Raw genomic sequence first — 27,497 nt, forward strand, 5'->3', positions numbered from 1 at the left:
ACCTGTGGCATATGGAGGTTCCTAGGCTAGGAGTCAAATCGGAGCTGTAGCCACTGACCTGTGCCACATCCACAGTGATGTGAGATCAGAGCCATGTCTGGACCTACACCACACCCATGGCAACGCCAGATCCTTAACCCACTGAGCAAGGCCAGGGATCTAGCCTATGTCCTTGTGGATGCTAGTCAGATTCATTTCCGCTGATCCACGATGGGAACGCCTATATTTTTTTATTAAATATCTTACTTGTTCTTCACTTTCTTTTTTCCTTTCTAGTTTTAAATCATTAGACTCCAAAACTTGATGATTCAGACTTATTTTATGCCTCACTTATCAATGATAAATCGTCTCTCATTCAAAAACAAAAGCCAGTTTATTTGGAAATGTTAAAGAATATCTACTAAAAGGGCAAGCTATTATTTGACATGGTAATTATGTATCAGTGACCCTTAGGGTCTGATTCATCTTCCATGTGGCCTGGATTGAGGCCCAGAATAGTTAAGGTGACTTTGCACAGATTATTGCACATGTGTGGAAGACACTGGATCAGATTCCAGAGAGCCAGTTCTTGGCCTCTTGGGCCTAAAACTTCTTCATTGGTTGCTTAAATTCCATTAGATGGCACAGCACTGCTCTGAAGTTTACATTTTAACCTAGTGAAACTCATTAACCAAATAATGGAAATGAAATCATTGAAATGAAGACAAAAAGAAAAATAAAAATGACATTGAAATCAAAAGACTGTCATATACATGCAACCTCTTTGTAAGTGTTTTCAATTTTCTCTCTCTAAAAGGCTTCTATCCATTCTTACTTGGATTCTTCCAATTCTTATCAACCTGTAGATCAGAATTTTCCTAATTATAGAGTGTGGCTCTTGCAGAATGTAGCCTGGCTGTCTGTTAAGAAGGAGAGCCAACTGGTAGCATACAAAATCAAAATCTGGTTGCTTCAGGTAAGCTCTCAGTGAGCACCAAGATTTCTTCCTGAGAGCATTAAAGGACATCTATATGTGACACATGACAGCATCCCTGTTCTCTCAAGGTTTTGTTTTCTCATGCTAGGTAGCAGAGTTACTTGCCTTCAACCTGCTGGGTATTTTTTTCCCTTTTTATGTTAAGAATAGAAAGGATATTTTTTCCCTCTGGCTGAAAATGTGGAACTGGTATGAATGCTTTCCTTGTATCAGAACAACTAGAAGAATACCAAGTCCATTCAAGCCTGCATTTAACATAGTGACCCTTGACTTGCTTTGATGACCTGTGCCAGCAGTGCAACCAGGCAAGTGCTCACAGTCAGCTCTGCTGGAAACACAGAATTAATAATGGCTTTGGAGGAAGGGCTTGTTATCCGACTTGCTGATGGAGTTTACCCTTGAAGGAAGTGCTAATGAGAGTGATTTGTGAAGCAGAGAGCTGAAGTACTTCCTCATGGCACTTTGGTCCTTTCCCCCACCACCTATAAACTTGCCCTGCGTGGTAGATCGTGGTCATGGAGGGCATTGCACTTGGTTCTCCTTGAACTGGGCTGTTTCATGATTGCTTCTTAAGCCCAGCTGGCTGAAAAAGGAAACTGATTTCAGATTGTGCTGATGTGCAAACTGCTTTAATCAATGGCTTAAAGTGACTCCTCATGGCAAACAACAGAAGCTCTTAACCAATTAAGATGTTTGGGAAAGGATGTTAGGCTTTTGTTAAAAGAGTCACTAATCGGCTGAAATGTGTTAAGAGGAGCCTAGAAACAGCTTGGAGTCCCACTTAAATGCAATAAAAGTGTTTGGTTCCCCCCCCCCCAACACACATACACTTTTTCAAATGACAAGAAATATGCTGACACAGAAAAAAGTGGCAAGTATAATTTGGTACAGTTAGTCCTGTCTCTTACCCATGTCTACATAAACTTTTAAAAATGGCATACTTTCTTTGGCCAGAAAAGGGAAGGAGTTTGATTCAGATATAGAACTCAATTTCAGCAGACTTGAGAATTTTATTATCATAGATGTCTTTGGACATGAGAGAAAAAATTATTTTTTTGTTTGCACTTCCTTACAGACAGTTGGAAAAAAAATCTGTAGTTAATAGTTATGATTAAAGGCCTTGCCGTGGACTGAATTGTCTCCCGTTCCCTACCCCACTTCCCATACTCATATGTTTGGAAGGCCTTTGGAAGGTCATTAGGTTTAGATGAGGTCCTGAGGGTGGAGCCCTCATGATGGGTTCAGTGCTCTCATAAAAAGAGACATCAGAGTTTGCCTCTCTTCTTCTCTTTATCTCTTTATGTCTTTTAGTGGCAAAGAAATGAAACGAAAACACTCAGGATGGTCATTGTATTTCATTGGTAGGCCATTGGAGTCAGGAGCTGTTTCTCATATGAGAACTGTCTTTTGATGATTCGCTTGTCTTTGGAATCTAGTAGTGTTTCCTAGGCATTAAGGATAAGATTTACTGTCTGAGCTTTTTGGCAGTTATTCTGTAGTGTAAACATCTAGTGTCTCCCTTTTGTCTGTGGTAAATCTCTACAAATCTCTTAGCTAAATTGCACTTATTTATTGCCAATTTTCAAGTAGTTTATTTATTTTTATTTATTTATTTTTTGTCATTTTTAGGGCTGCATCTGCAGCACATGGAGGTTCCCAGGCTAGGGGTCAAATCGGAGCTATAGCTGCTGGCCTGCACCACAGCTCACAGCAATGCTAGATTCTTGACCCACTGAGTGAGGCCAGGGATCGAATCTGCATCCTCATGGATACTAGTCAGATTTGTTTCCATTGAGCCAAGATGGGAACTCTGTTAGTTTACTGAAGTATAATTTTCTACTATAAAATGTACTCATTCTAAGTGTAACTTAGTGATCCTTAATAAATGTAAAAAGTTGTACAATCATCACCACAACCTAAAGAACTTTTCCCTCAATTCCAAAAGGTTCCTGTGACCATTTGTAGTCATTTTTTTTTCCCACCACCACTCCAAGCATCCATTTTCTCTCTCTATAGATTTGTCTTTTCTGGAAATTTCACATAAATGGAATTGATCAATATGTAATCTTTTGTATCTGGCTTCTTTTATTTAGCATAAGGTTTTTGACATATGTCTATGTTGTAGCATGTATCAATAATTGACTTTATTGCTAACTATTATTCCATTTTAATAGATATGCCACATTTTATCTACTCATCGATTGATAAGATACTTGGATTGTTTCCAGTTTTTAGCTATGACATTTGTATACAATCCTTTGTATGTTTTCTGTTTTCTTGGCTAGGCATGGAATTGCTGGGAATATGGGAAGTTTATGTTTAACTTTTTAAGAAATAGCCAAATTCTTTTCAAAGGTGACTTAGCATTTTATATCTACACCAACCATGAATAAGGGTTCCATTTTTTCCACATCATTGATAATGCTTGTAAGTCAGTCTTTTCAGTAATAGCTATTTTAGTGCCAATTTGTTGGTATATTATTGTGGTTTTAGTTTGCAGTTTCTTAGCAACAACTGATCATGCTGATCAGACTTCATGTGCTTAAGAGCCATTCATGTATCTTCCTTGGTGAAATGCCTATTCATATCTTTTGCCCATTTTAAAAAATTGGATTGTCTTATTGAGATGTAGAAAGTTCTAAATATATTATAGATACAAGTCCTTTATTAGATACATGATTTGTAAATATGGTTTTTCTTTTTAATGTTGTCTTTCGAAGTGTGAATTTCTTAATTTTGATTAGTCTGTTTATCTTTTCTTCTTTTATGGACTGTTGTTTTGTTGTCATCTATAAGAAATTGTTGCTTAGCCCAAGTTACAAAGATTTTCTTCTTTTCTTTTTTTCTTTTTTTTTTTTTGTCTTTTTGCTATTTCTTGGGCCGCCCCTGCGGCATATGGAGGTTCCCAGGCTAGGGGTCGAATCGGAGCCATAGCCACCGGCCTACGCCAGAGCCAAAGCAACGCAGGATCCGAGCCGCGTCTGCAACCTACACCACAGCTCACAGCAACGCCGGATCCTTAACCCGCTGAGCAAGGGCAGGGACCGAACCCGCAACTTCATGGTTCCTAGTCGGATTCGTTAACCACTGCGCCACGACGGGAACTCCTCTTCTTTTCTTTTGAAAGTTTAGGTGTGTAATTCACTTTGAGTTGATTTTTGTAAATGAGAATGTAGTAAGTGCGTAGATTCGTTGTTTTTCACAAGGATGTTTAATTGTCTGAGGATTATTTGTTGAAAAGACTGTCCTTTTCTCATCAAATTGCCTTGATACCTAATTTAAAATTATTTGACCATAAATGTAAGAGTTTATTTCTGTAGTCTTCAATTCTGTTACATTGATCTGTGTCTGTCCTTCACTAATGCATTGTTTTGGTTACTTTAGCTTTATAGTAAGTTTTGAAATACTGTATCATTAAGTCTTTCAATTTTGTTCTTTTGTAAAATTGTTTTGGCTAATCTAGGTCCTTTGCACTTCCATGTAAGTTTTAGAATCAGTTTTTCAATTTATAGGGATTTCGATAGGAATTGCATTGAGTGTATAAATTAAATAAGAGTCTTTATCTTAACATTGAATTTTCTAATCTGTGAATATGGATTATTTTTCCATTTATTTAGATCTTACTTTTTCTCCATAGTGTTTTGTAGTTTTTAGTGTATAAGTCCTGCACTTCTTTCGTTAAGTTTTTGCCGAGTATTTTTTTCTTTTAATGCAATTGTGAATGGAATTTTTAGAAATTAATTTTGGACTGTTGCTAGTATATAGAAATAGTGATTTTTTAAATATCCTGATCACCATAAAATTGTGATTAGCCTTATTAAAGTTGTTTATTAGTTCTAGTTGTTTTTATATACTCCTTGGGATTTTCTGCTTAAGAAGATTATATTGCCTGCAAATACAGTTTTACTTCTTCCTTTCTAACTTGAATGCTTTTAATTTCTTTTTCTTAATCTAGTACAATGTTGGCTTTCAGACATTCACCATTAGTATGATGTTAGTTCTAAGTTTTTCTCAGATTCCCTTTATCAGCTAAAGTTTTCTTCCATTCCTATGTGGCTGAGGGTTTTTATTATAAATGAGTGTTGAGTTTTGTCAGGTGCATATTCTACATCTATTGAGATGATCATGTTGGTTTTATTCTTCAATTAATATGGTATATTCCTTGATTTTCGGCTGTTAAACCAACCCTGCATTGCAAGGATAAATTCCAGGCAGTCGTGATAAATAATCCTTTTCAAATGATCATGAGTGCATTTTGCTAATATTTTAGTAGGATTTTTGCATATGTATTCATGAAGGATACTTTCTGGTAGTTTTCTTGTGATATCTTTGCTTGGCTTTGGTGTCTGGAAAATACAGGCCTTACAGAGTGAGTTGAGCAATATTCTTTCCTCCTCTTTGGGATTGGTGGGATTGGTATGATCTCCTCTTTAAATGTTAGATCAAATTCACCAGGGAAACCTTCTGGGACTGATTTCATTGTGGGAAGCTTTTTTTAAAGTACTAATTCAGTTATTTTACTTAAGATAGATTTAGTCAGATTTTCAATTTCTTCTTAAGTCATTGATGGTAATTTGTATTGTTCTAAGAATTTGTCTATTTCATCTAAGTTGTCTAATTTGTTAGCATAATATTGTTCATATTATTTTCCTCTTAGAATATTTTTAAGTTCTATGGTTGGTAGTGATGAGCCTGCTTTTATTCCTGACTTTGGTAATTTGTATCTTCTCTGTTTCTTGGTCATTCTGTTAAGGTTTACAAGTTTTGTTTCTCTTTTATAGAAGATACTAAGTTTTAGCTTTATTGATTTTTCTTCATTATCATTTTTTAAAAATTTCATTGATTTCTGCTCTGATCTTTACTATTCCCCTCCTTTTGCTTGTTTTGGATTTAATTTGCTCTTTTTTCAGTTTTCCGTGCTGGAAGTTTGTATTATTGATTTGAAACTTCATTTCTTTTCCAACATAGGTGTTCAAACCTATAACTTTCCCTCTAGCCAGTTTTCTAGCTGTGCATCATAACTCATGATAATGTTTTCATTTTCATTCAGTGAAAATACTCTTGTTTGTGATTACTTTGATCTTTGCATTGTTTAGAACTGTGTTGTTTAATTTCCAAATACTGGAGAATCACCAAATTTCTTTCTTTCGTTGGTTTTTAATTTAATTCTGTTGTGATTGGAGAACATATTTTGAATGGCTTCAACCCTTTTAAATTTATTGAGACTTATTTTATAGCTTAGTGTGTAGTCTGTTCTGACAAATGTTTCATATGCCCTTAAAAAGAATGTTGTTGTTAGATTGAGGATTCTGTAAATGTCAGCTTGGTTAGCTTTGGATGATAGTTTGTTCAGATCTGTATCTTTGTTGATTTTCTGTCTAGTTGTTCTCCATGATGTTTTGAGTATTGAAGGTTATTTACCTTGAGACCTTGTGGGCTAATGAAACCTTTATAATTTTTGCTTCACTTAGCTGAACAAAAATCTAAGAAACCCAAGTGAATTTCTATAGAGTACTAATAAGGAAAACATTATCAGTTAAAGTAATATAGAGTATATTTTAAATAAAGGTCTTTAGGTATTGGAGTTAAAAAAAACAAACTTAGATACATGTATCACAAGATTATGTTTGTGTTTCAGAATCCTCTGCTTCATGAGAAGTATTCATTTACATTAGTAAACGGCAAGTGTACTCAGTACAAGAAAAACTGTAGAGGTTTCAAAACCTGTCAGAGCACAAGAAATGATTAGTTGTGAGTAACGAAAGCCAGTTTACCTTTCAGTGACGACAGGTATCTTAGTATGGCAAGGCTTAGGTCAGTGTTTATAGGTTTGGAACATTCGCAAGTTCGTTGTTTCTTCCTTTCGTATGTTTCTTCTTTGGTGATGTTTTCTCAAGCATGGGTATGTTTTGTTTAATTCATTATTTACCTCATACACGAGGTTGGATTATCCCATAATTGTCCCATTTCTAATTACTCTTATTAGATGGACTATAATAAAGCCAGCAAGACTTACACATTGGAACTTTAAATGTATGGAATTATAGGGAGGGTTGAACCTACAAACTAAAGAAAAATTTTGCCTGCCACAAATCTGGTTCAAATTGATAGGTTGTTCAGGACAGTTGGTGAAATTACATAATTTCTAAAGTCCTTTTTAATATCACCCTTTAAGTATATGAACAATAAACAGGGAGGAGTAGATGGTAGAGGAAGAATAAAACAAAAAAGAAATTAAAGGATCACTAGAATAGAGGGAGTTCCCATCGTGGCTCAGTGGTTAACGAATCCGACTAGGAACCATGAGGTGGTGGGTTTGATCCCTGGCCTTGTTCAGTGGGTTAAGGATCTGGCACTGCTGCGAGCTGTGGTGTAGGTTGCAGACACAGCTCGGATCCCGCATTACTGTGGCTCTGGTGTAGGCCGGCAGCTACAGCTCCGATTCGACCCTTAACCTGGGAACCTCCATATGCCGTGGGAGCAGCCCTAGAAAAGGCAAAAAGACCAGGAAAAAAAAAAAAAAAAGGATCACTGGAATCCAGTGTTTTGAGGAAGTGCCATCAGTCAGTGCCAACCCATGAAAAATGTCTTTCCATTTAGAACTCACTAGAAATAGATAGTTTATTGTTTACTTATATAGTAGTCTCATATATGTTTCAAGATGATCTAATTGCTTCTTCTTGTTAAAAAATAAGTACTTGGTCATTGGCAAAAAGTCAAGTAGTACATAAGGAGGGGAAGTCTCTTTCTTCATTGAACCTCTCTTCCAAACCCTCCTTATACCACACTCTCTCATCTTGCTTTCTCACACTCTTCCATAGGAATAACCCTCTTAATCCCCATTAGTGCTCTATGTTATAGTCAAGATGGTTAGTTGTTTTAGGGTGTGGCATGTTGAAGGTACAGTCATAGACAGCACATATTTGAGAACTGCCCATTCCTAGTAGTATCAACCAACTTGACCTAAGAGGGAAAAAAGAGCTTACAACAAGGTGGGATTGAGCTAATTCATACTTAGTAAGCGACGGCAACAGAGAAGCCTACATATATAGTCACGGCCATGGGAAAATGGTATCTACACATACCTGCATATGTCTTACATAGCCCATTACTCTGTCTATGTATTTTCTCTTTCCATGGAGCTTTATTTTAACCATTTCCATTTCTATAAAATTAAGGTAGTGGATTGTGGTAAGAGTTGTAGATGGTCCATTCCTGTTAGTAATAGCCCCAGTACTGAATACACAGTGTATGGGTTTAAGTTGAAGGAATACAAAAAGATATCTTTATGTCTTTTAGACATGAAGCTTTTAGAGGAGTAACTCAGTGACACCTAGGTCATTTATTCATCCTATAGCAAATGGTTGTTGAATGCCTATTATGTGCTAGTCACTGTGGTGAGACACAGTAAACAAATTAGAAGATCTATGTCAAATGGCGATAAGCACTTGTGTTAGTTTCCTGGGGCTGCTATAACAAAGCATCACAGCCTGGCTGGCTTAAAACAGCAGAAGTTTATTTTCTCTTAGTTCTGGAGGTTAGAAGTCCAAAATCAAGGTGTTAGCAGGATTAGTTCTATCTAAAGACTCTTGAGGGAGAATCCATTCCATGCCCCTCTTTCCTAGCTTTTGGTGACAACTGGCAATCCTTGGTGTTCCTTAGCTTGTAGATGCGTTGCTCCAGTCCCAGTCTCATCTTCAGATGGGGTTCTGTGTGTCTGTCCAGATTTACCTCTTCTTATAGGGATCTTAGTTGTATCGGATTTACCTCCCCTCTCTTCCCCCCGGCAAACACCCCCCCCCCCCGCTTATTAACTTAATTATAGCTGCAGAGACCCCGCTTCTAGATAAGATCACTTTCTGAGGTTCTAGAAAGAAAGTGAATTGGTGGGGAACACTGATAGCACTATTGATAAAAAAAACAGGATAGTGGAATGGTGAATGCTGGGGTTGTGACCTGTGATTTTATATAGAGGATCAAGGAAGGCTTGCTGCCCATTATCTTTGAATAGAGAATTGAGGAAAATGGAAGATAGAACCTGGTGGATATCTCTGGGGACAGAGGGAGCATCACCCAGGAGCATCAGGGAAGCCAGCGTGGCTGGAAGAAAGAAGCAGAGATGAGATCAGAGGTGTTTGAAGGCCTTACCATGTAAGGCCTCCTAGACCGTTGTGCTTTTTCTCTGAGTGAAATGGGAAACCATTAAAGAGGTCTGAGTAAAGGAAGATCTGTTTGATTATGTTTTAAAAGGCGCTCTGGCTGCTATGTTGAGAATGGACAAGGTTGAAGTAGGTGCATGAGTTAGAAGGCTCCTTTGGTAATCCAAGTGGGAGGGGTAGTGATGGAGGGAGTGAGAAGAGGCCAGACTCTGGATATATTTTGAAAGTAGAATTGGCAGCTTTTGCTGATGGTTTGAAAATAAATGTGAGAGAAGGAAACAAGTCAAGGGTGACTCTTAAATTTTTTGGCCTGAGCAACTGGAAGGATTGGCATTTACTGAGGAAAGAAAGACATACTGAGTTGGTTATACATTCTTGACTTCAGGAGAAAGCCCTCGGTTATAAATATAAATCTGGGAGAAGTCACCATAGAGTATGGCAAGTTGACTAGTTTGAAGAAGAATTCGTAGAGGAGGCTGGCATGACCTGAGCCATAATAGGCTGGATAGGAGAGGGCCCAAAGAAAGTATCCTAAGTGACGAAACAGCCAGAGTAATGGGGTGTCCTGGTGCTATGACTATATGGCTATAAGCGGACTTTCCCCAGATAGAAGGGATTTTTGTTACTGCTGTTATTTTGCCTCTTTGAGTTTACTGTTGACGAGCATATCTGATCATTTTGTACCTATTTCTTATTCTCTTCTAATTTCTAATCATTTTCTAATCCAGTCATCTCGTGTCTGTCTGTTCCTTTCCATCCTAAATACCACTACTCTAATTCAAGCTTTTATTATTTCACCATTGGACAGCTCTAGCATCTTATATTAATTACCCTTCAAGTTCTTCTTGTTTAACTCATCCCATATGTTGGTACAAATTTAGCTTCTTAAAGCACAAGTTTGATTATGAGTCAGCCCTTCTTAATCACACCTTCAAGTCTTTGAAATTAGTCTCCCAGACAAGACTTTCCACAACCTGGTCCCATCCTGCCATTCCAGACCCATCTAGTACAGGTCCCCTCTGTGCACCTGTACTCAAACCAAACTGTATTCCTGCTAATACTCTTGTGACATTGCTCTTTCCTGCTCCTCTGTGTGTTTGCTCATGATATTCCTTCCACAAAGAATGTCCTTTTTTTTTTTTTCTCACCCTCAAATCCTCCCTAAAGAGATTTTTGAGATTTAAGAGCCAGTATATTCTGGGATACCAATGCCCAGCAGTAATTTTATTGTAGTATGATTCATTATCAAAGATGCTGCAGTTGGCTTCCCATCAGTGGGGCAGATAAAGCCTCGCCTGTTTTTATGCTCTCTGAATAATTCCGGCTAATAGTTTTTTTGTTCCCGTTGTTGACTTTAATAAAGCAGTGCTTTGGAATAATAATAGTTTGAATTTTTGAATTACAGTGGAATTAGTCCTCAGGTTCTCTGGATTGATTCACAAATCCTAGCCTCATCAAAAAGAAGTAGAGAAAAATAACAGCTCTGTATTTTGAGCTCTGGAATACTATGCAGATTTCTTCGCAAAACCAGAAAAAGATGGGGGGGGCGGATCTAAGGTGTCAAGGACACCTTAAGGAAAGATACCATATAGACACAGAACATCATTACTTACCAATTTTTAAGATTTACTACATGGAATACAGTTGTTTCAAAATTTCTGGTACTTGATATTTCCATTTAAGAGTCATGTGGAAGTTCCTGGGCCAGGGATTGAATCCAGGCTGCAGCTGTGACCTATGCTACAGCTGCAGCAACTCCTGATCCTTAACCTGCTATAACACAGCAGGAATTCCAAGAATAAGTCAAATTTTTGAGGGATTGCAAAACACTGTGTATTGCCTCCCCTTCCTCCATCATCCACAAAAGCACATTCAACTGGTAGCCACCTGCTTCTCTCCTTGCTGAGGAGTCTGACTCATCACTCACTGTATCTCTTCAACTGCAACATGCATTTCAGTTCCATTTAATTACCAACTTTTAATTGGATCCCATTGCCAGATTGGTCTCCTGTTTTAGAGCATTTTCTCTTGGCTGCACTGTTACTATGGCTACTTGTTTCCTTCTGCCTACTCCTACATTAGCTTGCTGACATCCACTCAGGTATGAAGCTAGACAGATACTATACAATTATTCCAGTACCAAACACTGTCATCTTGTATTCTGCCTCCGTCCTACTACTCATCTAGAATGAGATCAAGTCTAGGTGGTTAAGTTCTTAATTTTTCCATATCATTTTTATTTTATATTATATTATTTTATCTTGGCCACTCTCACAGCATGTGGAAGTTCCCAGGCCAGGGATTGGACCTGCACCACAGCAGCAAACTGAGCCACAATACCAGATTCTTAACCCTGTGCACTACCAGGGAACTCCTGCATCACTTTTAGTTTTAGAATTTGTTTCAGGACATTAGAAAATTATGGAGACCCTTTTTCTCTATCCTCTGCTCCCGACTCCCAACCTTAGTGCATATTTCCAAGCATATAGCACATACATTATAGAAATGAGCTAAAGAAACCACTTCCTCAGTTGAGGAAAAAGTCTTCCTTTAGTTTTTTTCTTAGGTTAGCATTATGTCCCCATTTTACATTACTTTTAAGTGCACTCCTTTCCGGAAATGGAGGATTTATCAGCTAGCCTAGAGAGTAGATGTTTTTTCATTTCTAGTTAACTGCTATACACCCTGTAAATATGAATTGATAACCTTCAGCCTTTGTGGGACATGTTTAGTGGGTCTTTAATGGCTACATTGAATGATTTTGATAAAAAATTAAAAGACCGTAGAATGCCATGGAACCCACCCATTGACCAGGAAACTTAAAAATTTCCAACTGACCTGAGAATAGATCTGGTCTTCTACACTCAAGTTATTTAAGATGAGAAAATGAAAAAGACTTATAATGTTTTCTTACATAAGCTGAGCTTAAAGCTAATGGGCTTATTAGCCAGATGCCATTTTTCTAGTTTCTCTTTAGCTCACACTGTCACCTTTTTTGTGGAGTGAGCTAAGACCAGGAGACCTCAAACTCTTTCTTCCTGTGGCTACAAGTAGGACTCACAGTTAGCTCAAATAAAAACAAAAAGAAAATGAAAGAGATCTCATAGTCTGCAGGAATGGAGCCTAACAGTAAAGACTTTGCATTTACTCTGCTCCTTGTGCCTGGGGTTTTAATTTAACACATCAATGAAAAGGCAGCATTTAAAAGGGGAGAAAACACCCAGCAGGACTTACTTTTATTAGTGCAATTTGTAAGAAACTACTGCATTTAATGAGAAAATTGTTACGCATGAAAAAAAATAGGCTGTGACTAAACTTACGGAGCTTAAATGGTGAGGTTTTAATTGAGTTTTTTAGTTATTGGTAAGAAAAATAATAATAATGTAATAATAATAACTAAAACAACAACCATTGCTGTATCTGTGCTGTTGAAGTGGTCAGTGCTTTGTATGCCTTAGTTCAATTTCCCGTGCCACTGGTCATGCATAGTCTTAGGGCTGTCGTATTCTCCTCTGTGTCAAAGCTACTGACTTTTTCTGTTCCTAAAAGGGAGGCAGGCAACTTCTGCCTGCTAGATGAGAAAGTCTGGGGCAAAGAATCTAGCAGAACAGTTCCTAAAAAGGGGAAGGGTAGAGCAGAGGCAAAGGGCAGGACAGAGCTGGGTTTGCTCCACAGTCCGTCTTCTTAAAAACAAGACATTTAACTATCATTTTCAAGTTCATATAGCTTATACTTTTTTCCTAGTTCCCTGTTTCTTTTGTTGCCACCCATTGATTTATTTTTCCCCAGTAAAAAGATTTCATTAAAGGCTGCAAAAATAAAAACAGGAATAATACAACACCAAGGAAGGCAGATATTTAGGACACATTCCTAGAAGCTTAGATCTTAACTCATTTAGAAGTGGAAGCAGAAAGGGTATTTAAGAAATAACCAACATATCTTTTGTTGTTTAAAGGAAAAAATATTTAGGATGTGTTCTTTTTGTACATTTTCAAAAGTGCGTTTGAGTCATGAAAGGACATGCACGCCCTGGGAGGGGTTCAGTCACACCCATCTCTTCAGGTTTATCATCACAGTCCACACAGTTGTGTGGCCACCTCTGCTGTGTTTCACCACAAACCTGAGGGAAAGGAAAATGTATGTAGCTCAGGATGTTTCAAGTAGAAGTGAAAGTCATATTTTTTACATAATTCTATTTTTGTAGAAGTGTAGCTTTTTAAAAAAGTTTAAATGGCTGGGAAAAGCTTTAAATATGCTTGTGAACCTTTTCAATAATTTTTAATTGAATCTTACCTCATTGTATCTAACCTCACTGGAAAGAAGGAAAGAAAAAAACCTATATGTTTTATCTTCCTTTACTAGTATTATTATTATCATTATTATTTTGGCTATGCTTGCAGCATGAGGAAGTTCCTAGGCCAGGAATTGAACCCCATGCCAGAGCAGTGACCCCAGCCACAGCAGTGACAGTGCCAGCTCCTTGACTGCTAGGCCACAGGGGAACTCCTTCCTTTATTATTTAAAATAAAGGATATCTAGTTAATTTCTAGCTCCTGAAATACAATGGGGCCTCCACTTCTGTGGGTTCGTAGTAATGCATTGTGCCAGTGGCCCCTAGATCCACTGCTCACCCCTCCCCTTTGTACACCAGATCTGGTAGAGGGAGTGGGGCAGGGCCAACCTCTGCTCTACGTTACATTTTCCGGGCTCCCACATCTGCTGACTTCCTACTGGGTTCAGCCAATGAAAGACCCTGTTGGGAGATTGATGGGAAGTAAGAAAGGAGGGAGAAGCCAGGGTACTTTTCTTTGTCCCTTCATGAGTGGGACAGCATCTCCAGCCTTTAGTGGTTTTAGCTCCCATAGGGCAGGCCCCTGAGCTTTAGCTATACCTCCTTCTTTGCTCTGCTCTTTTCCCCACAGTGTCAAGGGGTACTAGGGGCCTCTTGCCACTCCTAATCTCTGGGTTTATAGCACCATTCTCAGCGGGCTTTGGTTCTTTATCACCTGTGTAACAGTCGCCTACATTAAATTTTGGTTAAATATTCAGTGATTTCTGTTCTGATTTGACCCTGGCTGATAATACTCAAAGCCTCTACCCATAATGGCCAATTTATATCCTATAGTAAAGAGATACACGGAAGCCTCTTTGTGATTCATTTCTGTTTTAGTTAACCTGTGTTAAAACGCAGATTTGTTTTCTTACGAGGCAAATGTTTCTAGTAAGTTTTTGGCTTAAAACAATGATTGCAATTTATATGTGGATTTAATTGGCCATAGACTTGACTAGTTGCTCAGATTTTTATTTGCTGCTGATGTTATTCCTTTTTATTCTTTAGTGAATGACCTAATCATACTCATTTGATTTGAATGCTTGGTTTTTATTGTCACTTTATTTTGTTTTATAAAGATGCCCTTGTCATTGACTATGTAAATCTGTTCAGCATTTAAAAATGATTTAACTCCTGACATCTGCAAAATGTACACCTCTTCAATAAGTAAAATTTATATGAGGCATTGAGATCATGAGAAGAATTAAAATAGGAGACATTCTGAATGATACCTGGGTTCAGCAAAATTGTCTGAGATGGCTTTACAGTCCTTTCTCTATAATGTGTGACAGATACGTGAACCTACTGCTCTTTTGGCTCTGTCCAATGGAGGAAAAAAAACTCTGCAATAAATAACTTCCTTTCACTTTGTTGGAAGCATCTTTGCAGGGAATAGAGGGACTGAATAAATGTAAAGTCAGAGGCCAGCAAGCACATGGCCCCAGGTGTTTGTGACTGTGCAGTGAAAAGGGAGGCGATTCATTCTGTAGGACTTTGGAAGGTGTCGAGTGTTTTCTCTAGAGAGAGAAAGCGTGCATTTCAGATTAAACAGGAAAACACTGCTGTTCTTCTCTTACATAGCACTTCTGAATCTTGATAGCTTTTTTTTTTTGTCTTTTTTGTTGTTGTTGTTGTTGTTGTTGCTATTTCTTGGGCGGCTCCCGCGGCATATGGAGGTTCCCAGGCTAGGGGTTGAATCGGAGCTGTAGCCACCGGCCTACGCCAGAGCCACAGCAACACGGGATCCGAGCCGCGTCTGCAACCTACACCACAGCTCACGGCAACGCCGGATCCTTAACCCACTGAGCAAGGGCAGGGACCGAACCCGCAACTTCATGGTTCCTAGTCGGATTCGTTAACCACTGCGCCACGACGGGAACTCCTTGATAGCATTTTAATATACGCTAAAGTATTTTATTGTAGTAAGACTCACTTTGTGTATCAACAGTCGGTACTCATATAAGATCCTGGGTTAATATTACAATGCCCATATTAAAAATCCCCAAAATGGAGTTCCCACTGTGGCTCAGTGGTTAACGAATCCGACTAGGAACATGAAGTTGTGGGTTCGATCCCTGGCCTCGCTCAGTGGGTTAAGGATCAGCGTTGCTGTGAGCTGTGGTGTAGGTCACAGAAGTGGCTCAGATCCCGTGCTGCTGTGGCTCTGGCCAGGCCTGCAGCTACAGTTCGAATTGGACCTCTAGCCTGGGAATCTCCATATGCTGTGGGCGTGGCCCTAGAAAAGACAAAAAGACAAAAAAAAAAAAAAGACAAAAATCCCCAAACCCAGAACAGATGCTTTTGAAATCCAGAATAGGCATCCTAATTCTGAAGACTCCTCGAGATAAATGACAGCTTTTGCCTGACCTAGTATCCTGACATGGATGGTCCCGCCGATGACCATTTTTTATATTAGCTGTTAATGAATATTACTGAGCCTCTGACTAATTCTGAAAAGCATTTTGGTGAATTATAATTGGGGTTGTGATTTACTGAGTGTGAACACTGACAGGCCGTTCCTTAGCCCTATAATTGATGTAGACGCAGAGAAAAGCACCCTAATAATCAGCATTTCCTTTATGAGTGATGGGGGAGAAGAGGGAGTTAAAAGCATAATCCAGCCAAAGTGTATTATTTTTCTTGTCAACCATTTCTGCATTTACTTTTATTAAAAATGGCAGGGAAATGCTACCAAAGTTTGCATGGGAAGCCCCTTGTTCACATCTCATTCTGATATTCAGGTTATTAAAGTACCATCCATCACATCTACTCACTGGTGTTAAATGGTTCATTATAGTCAGTGAACCACAGAATAGGCTAGGTGGAGGGACAGAATCAGAATCGTGGGCTAGATGCCCAGGTCATGTAACTGATTATTTTGAGAAGGGCGAAATCTAGTTCTGTGTATTCATTGATTTATTAGAATTTTGGGTGTGTTTATCTATCTCTGTTCCTAAACTTTCTGGAGGAAAGGACAGAACAGTCTTAACATGTAAATAAGAAAACTAAATCCACATAGGCTTACAGTTACATAAGGACTCCATTCTGAAATGGAAACTGGGTATTGAGACTCCTACTTCCTTTTTCATACCATTACTGCACATGGGTTATTGGCTTTTGTATTTATTTTATTTTAGGTTTCTTTCAAAAAATTTTTTTTTCTGTAAGGTGGCAGCTGGGTGTGTGTTTATTTCATCATATTTCAAGATAAAAATGGATCTAGAAGCTGTGTGTTTTGCAGAGCAGTTTGGTACTCTCTAGTTGTTTCATGGCCTCCCAGATCCAAAGACAGCCTAAGTGTCTGTCCTTAATCTCTCATGCTCATTATACTCTTTTCCTTGCAATCTTTAGGTAGTAATAATATGTAATATTTTTACTGCAATACTTTATAACTCAGCAGACAATTCTCTTCAAATAATTTCTTCTCTTAGTATTTGTGGTGCCATTTCCTCCTGGCTTTCTTCTGTCTCCCTGGCCATTTCTTCTTGGCCTCCTCTTCAGCCCCCTTTCCTCTATACAGCCTCGAAATGCTGCAGTTCCTTAAAGGCTTGGGCTTGAACGCTTTTTTGCCTACACTCTCTCTCTGCTGCCTCAGGCCCCTCACGCACATCATTGGCTCCCTGTGGAACTCCCTTCCCTCCTGCCTTTTCCCGTTCAATTCTCCCTCCTCCTTTCTTCCGCGCTCCTTCCATGGACTGTATGTGCCGGACCATGTGCTTTTCTCCAAATACAGCCTGTGCTTTCCTACCTCCATTCTTCCTACTTCTGCCCATTCTCTTTTTGCTGTCTTATAGCCAAAGTCAGCTTTCATCGCCCAGCAGAAAAGCCATGTTAAATCGTGAAGTTTTCTTATAGTCACCGAAGATTTTTAAAAACTCAGATCAGTTGATAGAGTTCCATACCACTGATAGCCCTTTTCACATATACCTCCTGTTATTATTTGTGTGTATGTGTGTTGTCCTCTATTAGACTGTAAACTCCCCAATGGCAAAAATCTTATCTTCAGCTTAATTGTATCTCCTGTAGAACATAGCAGAGTATCTTCTATAAAGCAGTTACACACAATAATCATGTATTAGGCTAAATTAATCACTAAATCAAGCAAAGAGAAGTATTTACATTACAGCATGCTAAGACTCCTCATTCACATTTCAAAAGAAATGAGAAACTTGGTGTCTCTAGGATTATTGCTCTTGGCCTGTAAACACTGTTATTTGTGCCAGGTCTGAAACTCTGAGTGAACTTTGTATCAGACTATCTAAGAAAGCAGGCTGCTTGAGCCATATAGGAAATATCAAGCATTTCTGTTACTTCACCTTTCCAGGCTAAAAAAGGGAGATAGTTTCTCTTGCTCTGAGCTTCTTGTTGATGGCTTCCTGCTATGCCTACTAATCAGGGTTGCATTGTTTACCTTGTTTAAAAAGACCCATCCAGACATTTTTTCTCTCCTTTGAATTATAGTTGAATATTAATTCACTGCTGCAGGATACATTGGTAAAGATTTCTGAAATTGCATGGAAGTGTTTCTTTAATCCCTCAGAGTTGGCTGAAAATGTCATTGAAATGGAGATCATAATCTCCTCATTGGTAGAAAAGATGAAATGGTTACTGGGATATTTTTCTCTTGCTGCAAAATTTTTACATTAGGAAATACTCATCCAGTTTTCCAATCCTTTCCACGTGCTTCAAGATCCTTAGGAAATAAGTAGATGGCACCACATTTCATGTCCTTCATGAGCATTGAGCAAGGCTCATGTCACATTGAGCCTGTATAGGCAAGCTTTGAAAGTTGTTTTCACTAGTTTTGCATGCACACACACTGGCCACTCTGAGAATGCCGGGATGAGGCCATCACTATGGCAGACCTGCACTCTTACAGTATCTTGACCATTCAGCACAAATTGCTGAACAGGCCACTGGGGACTGGTTTCAGGGGGACCAGTGACAGTGAGCCTTTAGGCCATGACTGCGCACATCTCCTTAGTTTGTTCTTCCACAAGTATTACAGGGTCCATTTTGATCCTCAACTTAAGTTCCCTGATGACTTTATGTTTTTATTTTCCTCCACTTTTTTTCATGAAGAATGTTTGTTTGTTTATGAGGCATCTGCAGTCCACTTTGGAAACTATCACATTATTAATGTATTTCCTCTCTCTGTAGCGTTTATGATGCTGTTTGCTGACAGTTACTGTTTATTAAGTATGCATGGCTTTGTAGAATGCTAAGTAACTTAGAGACTGTTCCAGTTCAGCTAAGGGCAGAAGATATGTAGCAGTGATTTTCCATTCTAAGGGGATGTTATAAAATTAAGATGAGGGCTGGTCTTTTCTAATTTGACTTGTGATTGGTAGAAGATGGAATGTCCCTGACTCATTATTTTTCACCGTCTGACAGTGTTTGACATTTATCCTGAGTGGAATTAGGGGAGGGAATAGAGGATCCATTTTCTATGACAGTGTCAGGAAAGGATTTACTTACTCAATGGCCCTTAAGTTCTGGGGTGGTGGGGGGAGGGGGGATGAAAAGCAACAGCAACAACTAAGTGTTTGAAATTCCAAAAGGAACATTTAGCCATAATTCTGAACATTTTAGAAATTTTATTTCTTGGCAAATGTCAATAGACATTATCCAAACTTTAAGTATAGACTTTGGGAATCAGCATTTGGTATCTCATCTTTCCTTCCTGACCAACCCCCCACCAAAACAAAACAAAACAAAAAAAGAATGGACCACCAGGTTCTTGAACCATAGTACCTTTTTATAGGCACACAAAAGCACATACCTCTCTAACAAGCACCACTCCAGTCGATGAAAATAAATGTATTGCCTTATGTTCTAGCGAGTCACCAGCTAATAAGTCACATTGAACAGTTTTTGGATACTAATGAAACACCGTATTTTATGAAGAGCATGGACTGTATCAGAGTCTTCCGGGAGGAAGCCATTCAGGTAATGGTATCTTGTGTTCTTTTCCTAAATAGTTAACTAGCTTCACAAACCCTGCAAATAAGCCTGGGCTTTGGAAATCATCATCCTTATTACTAAGAATAGCACTGTATGCTGGGAGAAGTAGAAGTGACTGACTCATTTCACTATCAGTGTCATTTCTGAGGAGGAATAAAGATGGGTAGGTAGTCTTATCCCTGGGAGTTAGCTTTTTATTCCACTATAGTCCTGGCCCTATGATTTCTACGTAGGGAACCAAGGAAATTTTTATTGTGTTATATATTCTGTTTGGCTAGCTATTTTAGGGAATGGATGGAAAATGTATATATATATTTGGGTAATTATTAAGAAAGATTTTACAAAGACCAGAAGTAAGGATCTGAATGCCAAGGAAAAAAAAGAACATTGAAAATTAATTACTCAGCACCCCTCTACCTTTTGAGTGTCAGGTTTTCTGTTTGTTTTAATAGAAGTACTAGAAAACACTTCTAAAAATCTTTCAAATTATTTCTAGGCTTTTATACATAAATTCTAGATAAGAGTGAGCAAATTTAAATTAAAAAGTATATTTTTAAAGTAGGCATGGTTGTAGTGTATGCTAGTTCTTAATGTGGGTGTGGATTAAATTTGCCGAGTCAGTGAACAAATTAATTCATGAATTGTTTAAACAGTTACAAAGAATGATAAGAAAATGAGAAAAAATGTTAAAATTAGAATGGAATGAAAGATTCAGAAGTAGATAATACAAATGCCCTATAGATTCCACAAATTGACAAAGTAGAGTCAGTATAAGGCTAAAGGTGACATAGACACGTGGAAGAGGATTTGCTTAGACGAAAAGGTAGTGAAATTGCTTTTTCGTATTTACCCCCTCCCATGCCTGCAGGCCGGGTGGAATGTCTGATAACACTTCTGTGCATGGCCTTTAGAGTACCAGGTCACTGGATTCCAAAAAGGAGAGAGAAAGAGATGGAGGAGGGTCAGAGCAGACTTTAGAGACATAGCAGTCTTAATGACCTTTTAAAACTAAATGTAAAAGAATGTACCAAAAAAAAAAAAGTTGAGAAAATGTAAATATTGACTGATTATTTGGTCCTGTTGTTCTTTTTCCTGAGTTTTTTTTAAAAGTCTCTATATATTAGATACCACATACTGAAATGTTTATAGGTAGACTAACATGACTGAAATTTGTTTCAGAAGAGTCCAAGGGGTTTGGGAGGAGGTGAAGGTGTAGTGAAACAAGATGTGGCTGAGTGGATAATTGTGGAACTTGGGTGATGGGTACATGAGCAGCCACTAAATAGTCTCTCTGTCTTTGCTTGAATTTATCTGTATTAAAACTTAAAAAAGCAAAGCACCAGGCCATCAAAAGAAATTATGTGGCTAGGGAAATTTCTGTGCCTTCAACAGACAGAAAGATTTCTTTCTGGCTCTTAGCAAACGAAGCCGACATTTGAAATGTCAGTTTCCCATTTACCCAAGAAGAGCAGTGTATATATTTTTTATAAATAAGGTGTCTTCGTGTGTGTCTAATGGCGTTGGTCTGGGATGCATTATGCTTCTGTATGTGCTTTGACCTGCCACCCCCTCTACCCCTGCTACCACCACAGTTTTCAGAAGAGCAGCGCTTTAATAGTTTCCTGAGAGCCCTTCGAGAGAAAGTGGAAATGAAACAATTAAATCATTTCTGGGAAATTGTCATCCAGGGTAAGATATCTTTTGTCTTTTTCCCCAAATATTTATACTTTTTTTCCCAAGTATAAATTCTAAATATGAATTATATTGTGGGATGCATTAAGTGAAGACCTGATAACGTTCCGTGTGACTTTGGGAAGTGCTCAGGAGTCAGTGAACTAAAACACCGGCTTAATAAGCATAAATACAAAGTAATAAATAATAAAGTAAACATGTTAATAAGTTCCATCTTAAACTCTGTGCAGCATGACCCTTTCAAATAGCTTGCCTTCCTGTTTGACGAGTAAAGAAGCTGTGTTGCTGTACAGTAGGAAATTGACAGAACACTGTAAACCAACTATAATGGAAAAAATAAAAATCATTTAAAAAATTTAAAAAAAAAGCTGTGTGAGCAGACATCACCCCCTTTCTCAGAAGATTCTTAGACCTTTCGGTCCAGTTAGATAAACTTTCACTGATCTCGCCCATAGTTTGCCCTCCTCTGCCTTTCACTGCTGTGTTCTCGGGCTTTCCCCGTCAGCTGGCCAGCGTGTTCACACCAAAGCCTCTCAGTTCCTCACCTGGTCACAGCGACCAGTGCACATTAAACACAGAAAGAGGGTAACTTATATTCTTTCAGCTTTCGGCTTAATGTTTGATTTCCTTCATGCCCTTTACTCATTTTCTTTCACCTGACATGATTTTCTTGCAGAACTGAAATGTAAGATTTTACCTGCTAAAAGTACATATTATGAAAATAATGATGTTGTGAAGTATAAAACTTTCACTGGAAGTAGAGCCCCCAAATTAGTTTCAACCTGTCTTTCTGTGCAAATTCTGTAAAAGGAGTTGCATACCTATCTATCCAGCTTCTAACAGGCAGCTTTTCATCATACAGGCAACCATTTCCCTGACAGTTAATTTTTCAGCCCTTTAACTTCTACTCTGGGGAGCAAAAGCAATTAGAATAGGTGGTGAATGGGGCTTACTCAAATCGCTTTTGTGTCTCTGCTGTCAACCCAGTTGATGAAAGAGATTGGTTTTGGTGTTTATTGAATGCCTCTAGCATATTGTTTGATGAAAAGCAACTTGCAGGACATACATGAGATACATATTTTCTGAGAGCCTGTATCCTATCAAGAGGATACATACGACCTGTGCCATTTGTAGATACAAATGGATGTTAAATGCATGTGCCTTTCTGAAAGTGTTTCATGCACCAGCCCTTTGAGGCAGAAGAAAATCTTAGGAAGAAGAGAAAACTAAAGGGTAGATTTTCTATCCCTGATTTGTCTCTCTGAGCTAAAATTGATGTACTGTGCTAAATAATAGACAAGGCCATTATAAGAGCATGTTTCCTCCTGACCTTAGCTCTCTTGCCATTCCATCAATAGCCAGTGACACCACTACATGTCTGAATGTCTTCAGATTCCCATATTTTGGTAGCTAGTGGATTTGGACCAAAGAATAGTCATTGAGTTATCATTTGTTTACTGAGGTCCTGCTATGTACTATGTTGAGGGGGATATAAAGATGAATAAAATATAGTCCCTGCCCTACAGGGACAGAAAAGTATAATCTGTTAGGAGATATGGACTATGTACAAATAGTTATACAGGACACAGTATGATGAGAGTCATTTCCAAGGGATAAAACAGTGTGATCTGAGAATTCCAAAGGAGAGGTTCAGTCAAGAGAGGCTCTGTGCAGCAGGCAGCGTCTGAGATATGGCCTTCATTTTATAGAAGCAAACATAGGACAAAGGGTAATTAATGTAAGATGAAAGGAATGATGTGAGTTCAGTGCCTTTAATAGAGTTTTATACTTTCTTATAGAGAAGTATACCTTTATAGTCCTAAAAATCTCCAGTCCAAAGGTAGGATGAGGTGTGGTGGAAAGGAAGGGGGGATTGGGATTGATTCTGTTACTCAGATTTTACTCTGTGAATTACTTTTTAGATGGAATGACTCTGATCACCAAAGATGAAGCCTCTGGAAGCTCTGTCACAGTCGAGGAAGCCCAAAAGGTATTGAAGGGTAGCTTCCTGCCTTTAGATGAATTATTGCAGTGGATATATTTTCTTGATGCCCATTCTTTCTTGAAGAAGTAAATTTCAAAGGACGCCGAAATTAGCGTACCATTCTAATTTTAGTTTTCCATAGACTGTGAAGATGTTCCTAGAACTCACCTGTAACCTCAGCTTCAGTACCTCCAGAGCTCCCAGTCCATAGCACATACCATCCTTATGCACACCCTGGTAAAGGCTAGGAAATCCATCCAGCTCAGTGAGTCCCATCTGGGCCACACTTTGAAGCTATTTTTTTTTTTTTTTTTTTAATACTGATGGCAGGCACCACTTCCTCCCTCCTGAGATTCTGTTGCTCTGAGATGTGTTTGGGGCATGGTTTTGAGATTTTAAAGCCCCTCAGGTAAGAGTGCAGCAAGGTAGAGCATAAGCCACATTCAGGTGTTTACAGCAAAACACCCCATGTATGCAGACCCCATGAACTTCATATTGACACAGATGGTCGCAACACTTGGTGTCTTTCTGTTTGGTGTATCAGCTTCAGTTATGAGTCAAAAACATCTGTTTAGCTCAGTCGTCTTCACCAATACCTCAGATTTGTGATGAAATTTTAATGAAATTAAATTGAGTAGCTCAAAAGTATATGGTTCGTAACAGTGTGGTTTACAGTCACTGGCCGATCTGGCCCACCCAGCACAACACCTGGCAGCTGGCAGCTGTGTACTAAGCCTCTGCTCCATGTGGGGCTTTGTGCTGAATCACAGGACTGTGCCCTGGCTTCTAGAAACCCAGACGGTTACAAGGTAGCAGAAGGAAGTGATGGAGACTCACAGATTAACCACTGAGCTAAGAGAGAGCTTGGTCTGGGGCTGGTGGGCAGAAATCTATAAAGGGAATGGCAGAAACAAGGCTGGAAGTGTTCATCTATGGCTAAATTCAGGCCAGATTTTAAATACCTTGAATTTTCACCTCAATAAAAGCATTTGACAAAAAAAATGTGATACCGCTCAGGAGAGAAGTTAGAATATTTGAGTTTTTATTAAGCACCTTGCCTGACAAAAGCATTTTGTTCAAGCACAAATATGGCACCTGCTTTCAGCACTCCAAGATGCTGATTTCTGTCTCAGAAGGCGTTCCACAGTGTCTCTACCCCCCTTCTGCTACAGTGACTACTGAGTACCACGGGCTTCAGAATGCTGTTTAACGGTTTAGTTTTATTTCTATTTGTTATTTTATGCAATAGCATGACAATGCTTCCCCCTTGAACTGGGGTATATCATTCAGGGCTCTCCAGGGAGACAGAAACAACAGAAGGGTGGGGGGAGAGGGAGAGACTGTGTGTTTGGAGGTGATGGGGATTGACTTATTGTAAGGAATTGGCTCACACAGTTGTGGGGGCTGGCAAATCTGAAATTTGTAGGGCAGGCCAGAGAGCTAGAAACTCAGGCAGGATTTCTCTGTTATAGTTTAAAGGCAGAATTCCTTCAACTGAGTGGGTAAGGCCTACCAGAATTATTGAGGGTAACCTTCTTTACTTAAAATCAGCTGATAACCAAATACCTTCACAGCAGCGTCTATACTAGTGTTTGACACAACTGAGGACCAGCCTAGCCAAGCTGACACATAAAATCACATAAGGTGAAGGCTTATCACTGTTTTTACTAAGCAGGTAAATAAGTCAAGGCAAATAATTTAATTCTAGGCATTATTAAAAAGTCTATCATCCAGGGAAGAGCTGAGTACATGCTGTGGGTTTTGGAGGAAGAGGAGAGCACTGATCTGAAAAATGTAGTCTTTCCTGCCAGCAGTACATCTTTTCTTTTTTTTTCTTTTAACATCCACTGAGCTTTTATTCCAAGGAAATACACTAGATTCTGTACAACTAATACAGTAGATTCTCTAACAACCCTATAAAATTCATATTAGCTAAATGTATAGAAAAACAATTTTATTATCAAAATCATGAAGTACTTTGGCAAACTTGAAAGAATAAATAGAAGAATCAGATGTAATCAGAGTTTTTGCTCTAAAATCCAGGTTTCCATATAACTCCAGGACATAGAAGGTCTAGTATTGAATTATAACTTTTCTACCCATTAACCTTGAGATGTTGCACAGGTCACAGCCAAATTTGTACTCTCTGTGGTACAAAGATTTATTCCTTCCATTAGGTATATCCTCAGCAGTGAACTTAAGCTAATGTACATTCAATGAAGAAGTGACAAATATAAAGCATTTTGTGTTAGTTTAAGAAAATATTATCCTATCATTAAAAAAAAAAAAGTGGGAGTTCCCGTTGTGGTGCAGCAAAAACGAATCCGACTAGGAACCATGCAATTGTGGGTTCGATCCCTGGCTTTGCTCAGTGGCCGTGAGTTGTGGTGTAGGTCGAAGACGTGGCTTGGATCTGGTGTTGCTGTGGCTCTGGCATAGGCCGGCGGCAACAGCTCTGATTAGACCCCTAGCCTGGAAACCTCCATAGGCTGCAGGTACAGCCCTAAAAAAAAGACATAAAAATAAATTAAATTAAATCTAAAAAAAGTAAAATTCCCCTCCTTTTTTTCCCTTTGGCTATATAATCATATGCTTATTTAAGTAGTGATGACCTGGGGTTGCTTATTTCCATGCCAGCAGTACATCTTAACCAAGGGTGTTACAGCTACATGAATCCAGAATATTAGAGAAGAAGGAAATCTAAGAAGGGATAATGTGCTTTTTGCAAATGTCTGGGACTTAGTCTTCCTTTCAAATGCAGTATCGTCTTTGGAATTTAAGGGCGCAGCGCCAAACCATCAAGAATTTTCAAGTCCGGTGACGAAGCTGCAGAGAGGCATTTCACTTAAGGTGCAGTGTCCTTACACGATTCTAACATCGGCAGAACTGACGTCAGTTGATGACAACTCCAGAAACGTTGCCATGTTTGATTAGGGAAAAAATGTAAACAGAGCAGCGTGGAGCCCATTGTTGTGATCCACCCTCGGCACAGTCCATCGTGTCTGACTTCACAAAAGATGATGCTTTTGTGTCTGCTTGATATCATATGAACATTTCACTTTGTTCTTCAGGATGAAGACCTAATCCTTTATATTAAAATGTCCTGGGATTTCCCATTGTGGCTCAGCAGGTTAAGAACCTGACTAGTATCCATGAGGACGCAGGTTCGATCCCTGGCCCAGCTCAGTGGTTAAGGATCCAGTGTTGCCGTGAGTTGTGGTGTAGGTCACAGACGTGGCTCAGATCCTACATTGCTGTGGCTGTGGTACAGGCCAGCAACTACAGCTCCAATTCCACCCCCAGCCTGGGAACATCCATGTTCTGAGGGTGTGGCCCTAAAAAGACAGGAGAAAAATAGAAAGAAAGAAATGTCCTTAAATGGCACCTGTTGATTTTGGGGGAAAAGAGTGGCAAGAAGAGTGACATACAGATAAATAGTGGGGGGAATTAGATTCTGGTTCCTTGTGCTTTTACTAGGAGAAACATGCTTCAGCTTTTTCTCTTACCCAGGTTACAGAAGCTTAATCACTTTTTTGACCACACATTGCCTTCAGAGTAGGTGTTAAGTTTGGTCACTTCCCAAAGAAACTTGGCTATAATCAGAATTTGAAGAACAATCCTCATAGTGTATTTAAATTCTTTCAAGATAGAGTTCCTGTTGTGGCTCAGTGGTAACGAATCCAGGATACATGAGGGATGAGGGTTCAGTCCTTGGCCTCGCTCAGTGGGTTAAGGATCCAACGTTGCCATGAGCTGTTGTGTAGCTCACAGATGTGGCTCGGAGCTAGCTTTGCTGTGGCTGTGGTGTAGGCCGGGAGCTGTAGCTACGCTTCAGCCCCCAGCCTGGGAACTTCCACGGGTGTGGCCCTAAAAAGACAAAAAAAAAAAAAAAAAGAAGAAGAAATTCTTTCAAGATAATTTACTGTAAGTTATTTAAAGTTAGCAAGCTGTCACATTATTGCTATTAAATGTTGATGATTTGAAAGGAAATAATTATCCCAGGGATATCTATTTTCAATGAAAATTAAACCATAACTTTATACTGTATAAATGTACATCTTGAGAGCTGTTTCCCTCCAGTGTATCCTAGAAATGGGTGGATTTTATGATTTTTTGAGAAATATGTCAGCCTTGCTGCAGAAATAGAAAGTTCTTTCATAACATAAGCTTAGTCACTTTTCGTTTCAGTAACTGCTACTTCTCATTTAATTTTAAAGCCAAACATAAATATTACCCCACTTTTATGTTCATTTTTACTGTCTTTACAACCTGTCAATTCTTTCACTTAACTTTTCTGTTTCTAGTGGTTATCGTTAGACATGCTATTAACATTTCATTTTGGTAAGGTCTTTTTTATGTATCATTTCTCCACTTTTACTTATTTATATTTAT

At 38.8% G+C, this 27,497-nt stretch overlaps 1 protein-coding gene across 1 annotated transcript in view; it reads left to right on the forward strand.

Moving 5' to 3' along the window:
* Window positions 1-27,497, forward strand: part of XRCC5 (X-ray repair cross complementing 5) — a 96,622-nt gene that overhangs the window by 61,661 nt on the left and 7,464 nt on the right. Inside the window, exons 17-19 of the mRNA XM_047773447.1 lie at window positions 19,305-19,414; window positions 21,022-21,118; window positions 23,044-23,111. Coding sequence (XP_047629403.1) covers window positions 19,305-19,414; window positions 21,022-21,118; window positions 23,044-23,111 — 275 coding nt within the window. The remainder of the gene's footprint in view (window positions 1-19,304; window positions 19,415-21,021; window positions 21,119-23,043; window positions 23,112-27,497) is intronic.

Source organism: Phacochoerus africanus, chromosome 3, assembly GCF_016906955.1.
Source record: "Phacochoerus africanus isolate WHEZ1 chromosome 3, ROS_Pafr_v1, whole genome shotgun sequence".
In the NCBI taxonomy this organism is placed as follows: Eukaryota; Metazoa; Chordata; class Mammalia; order Artiodactyla; family Suidae; genus Phacochoerus; species Phacochoerus africanus.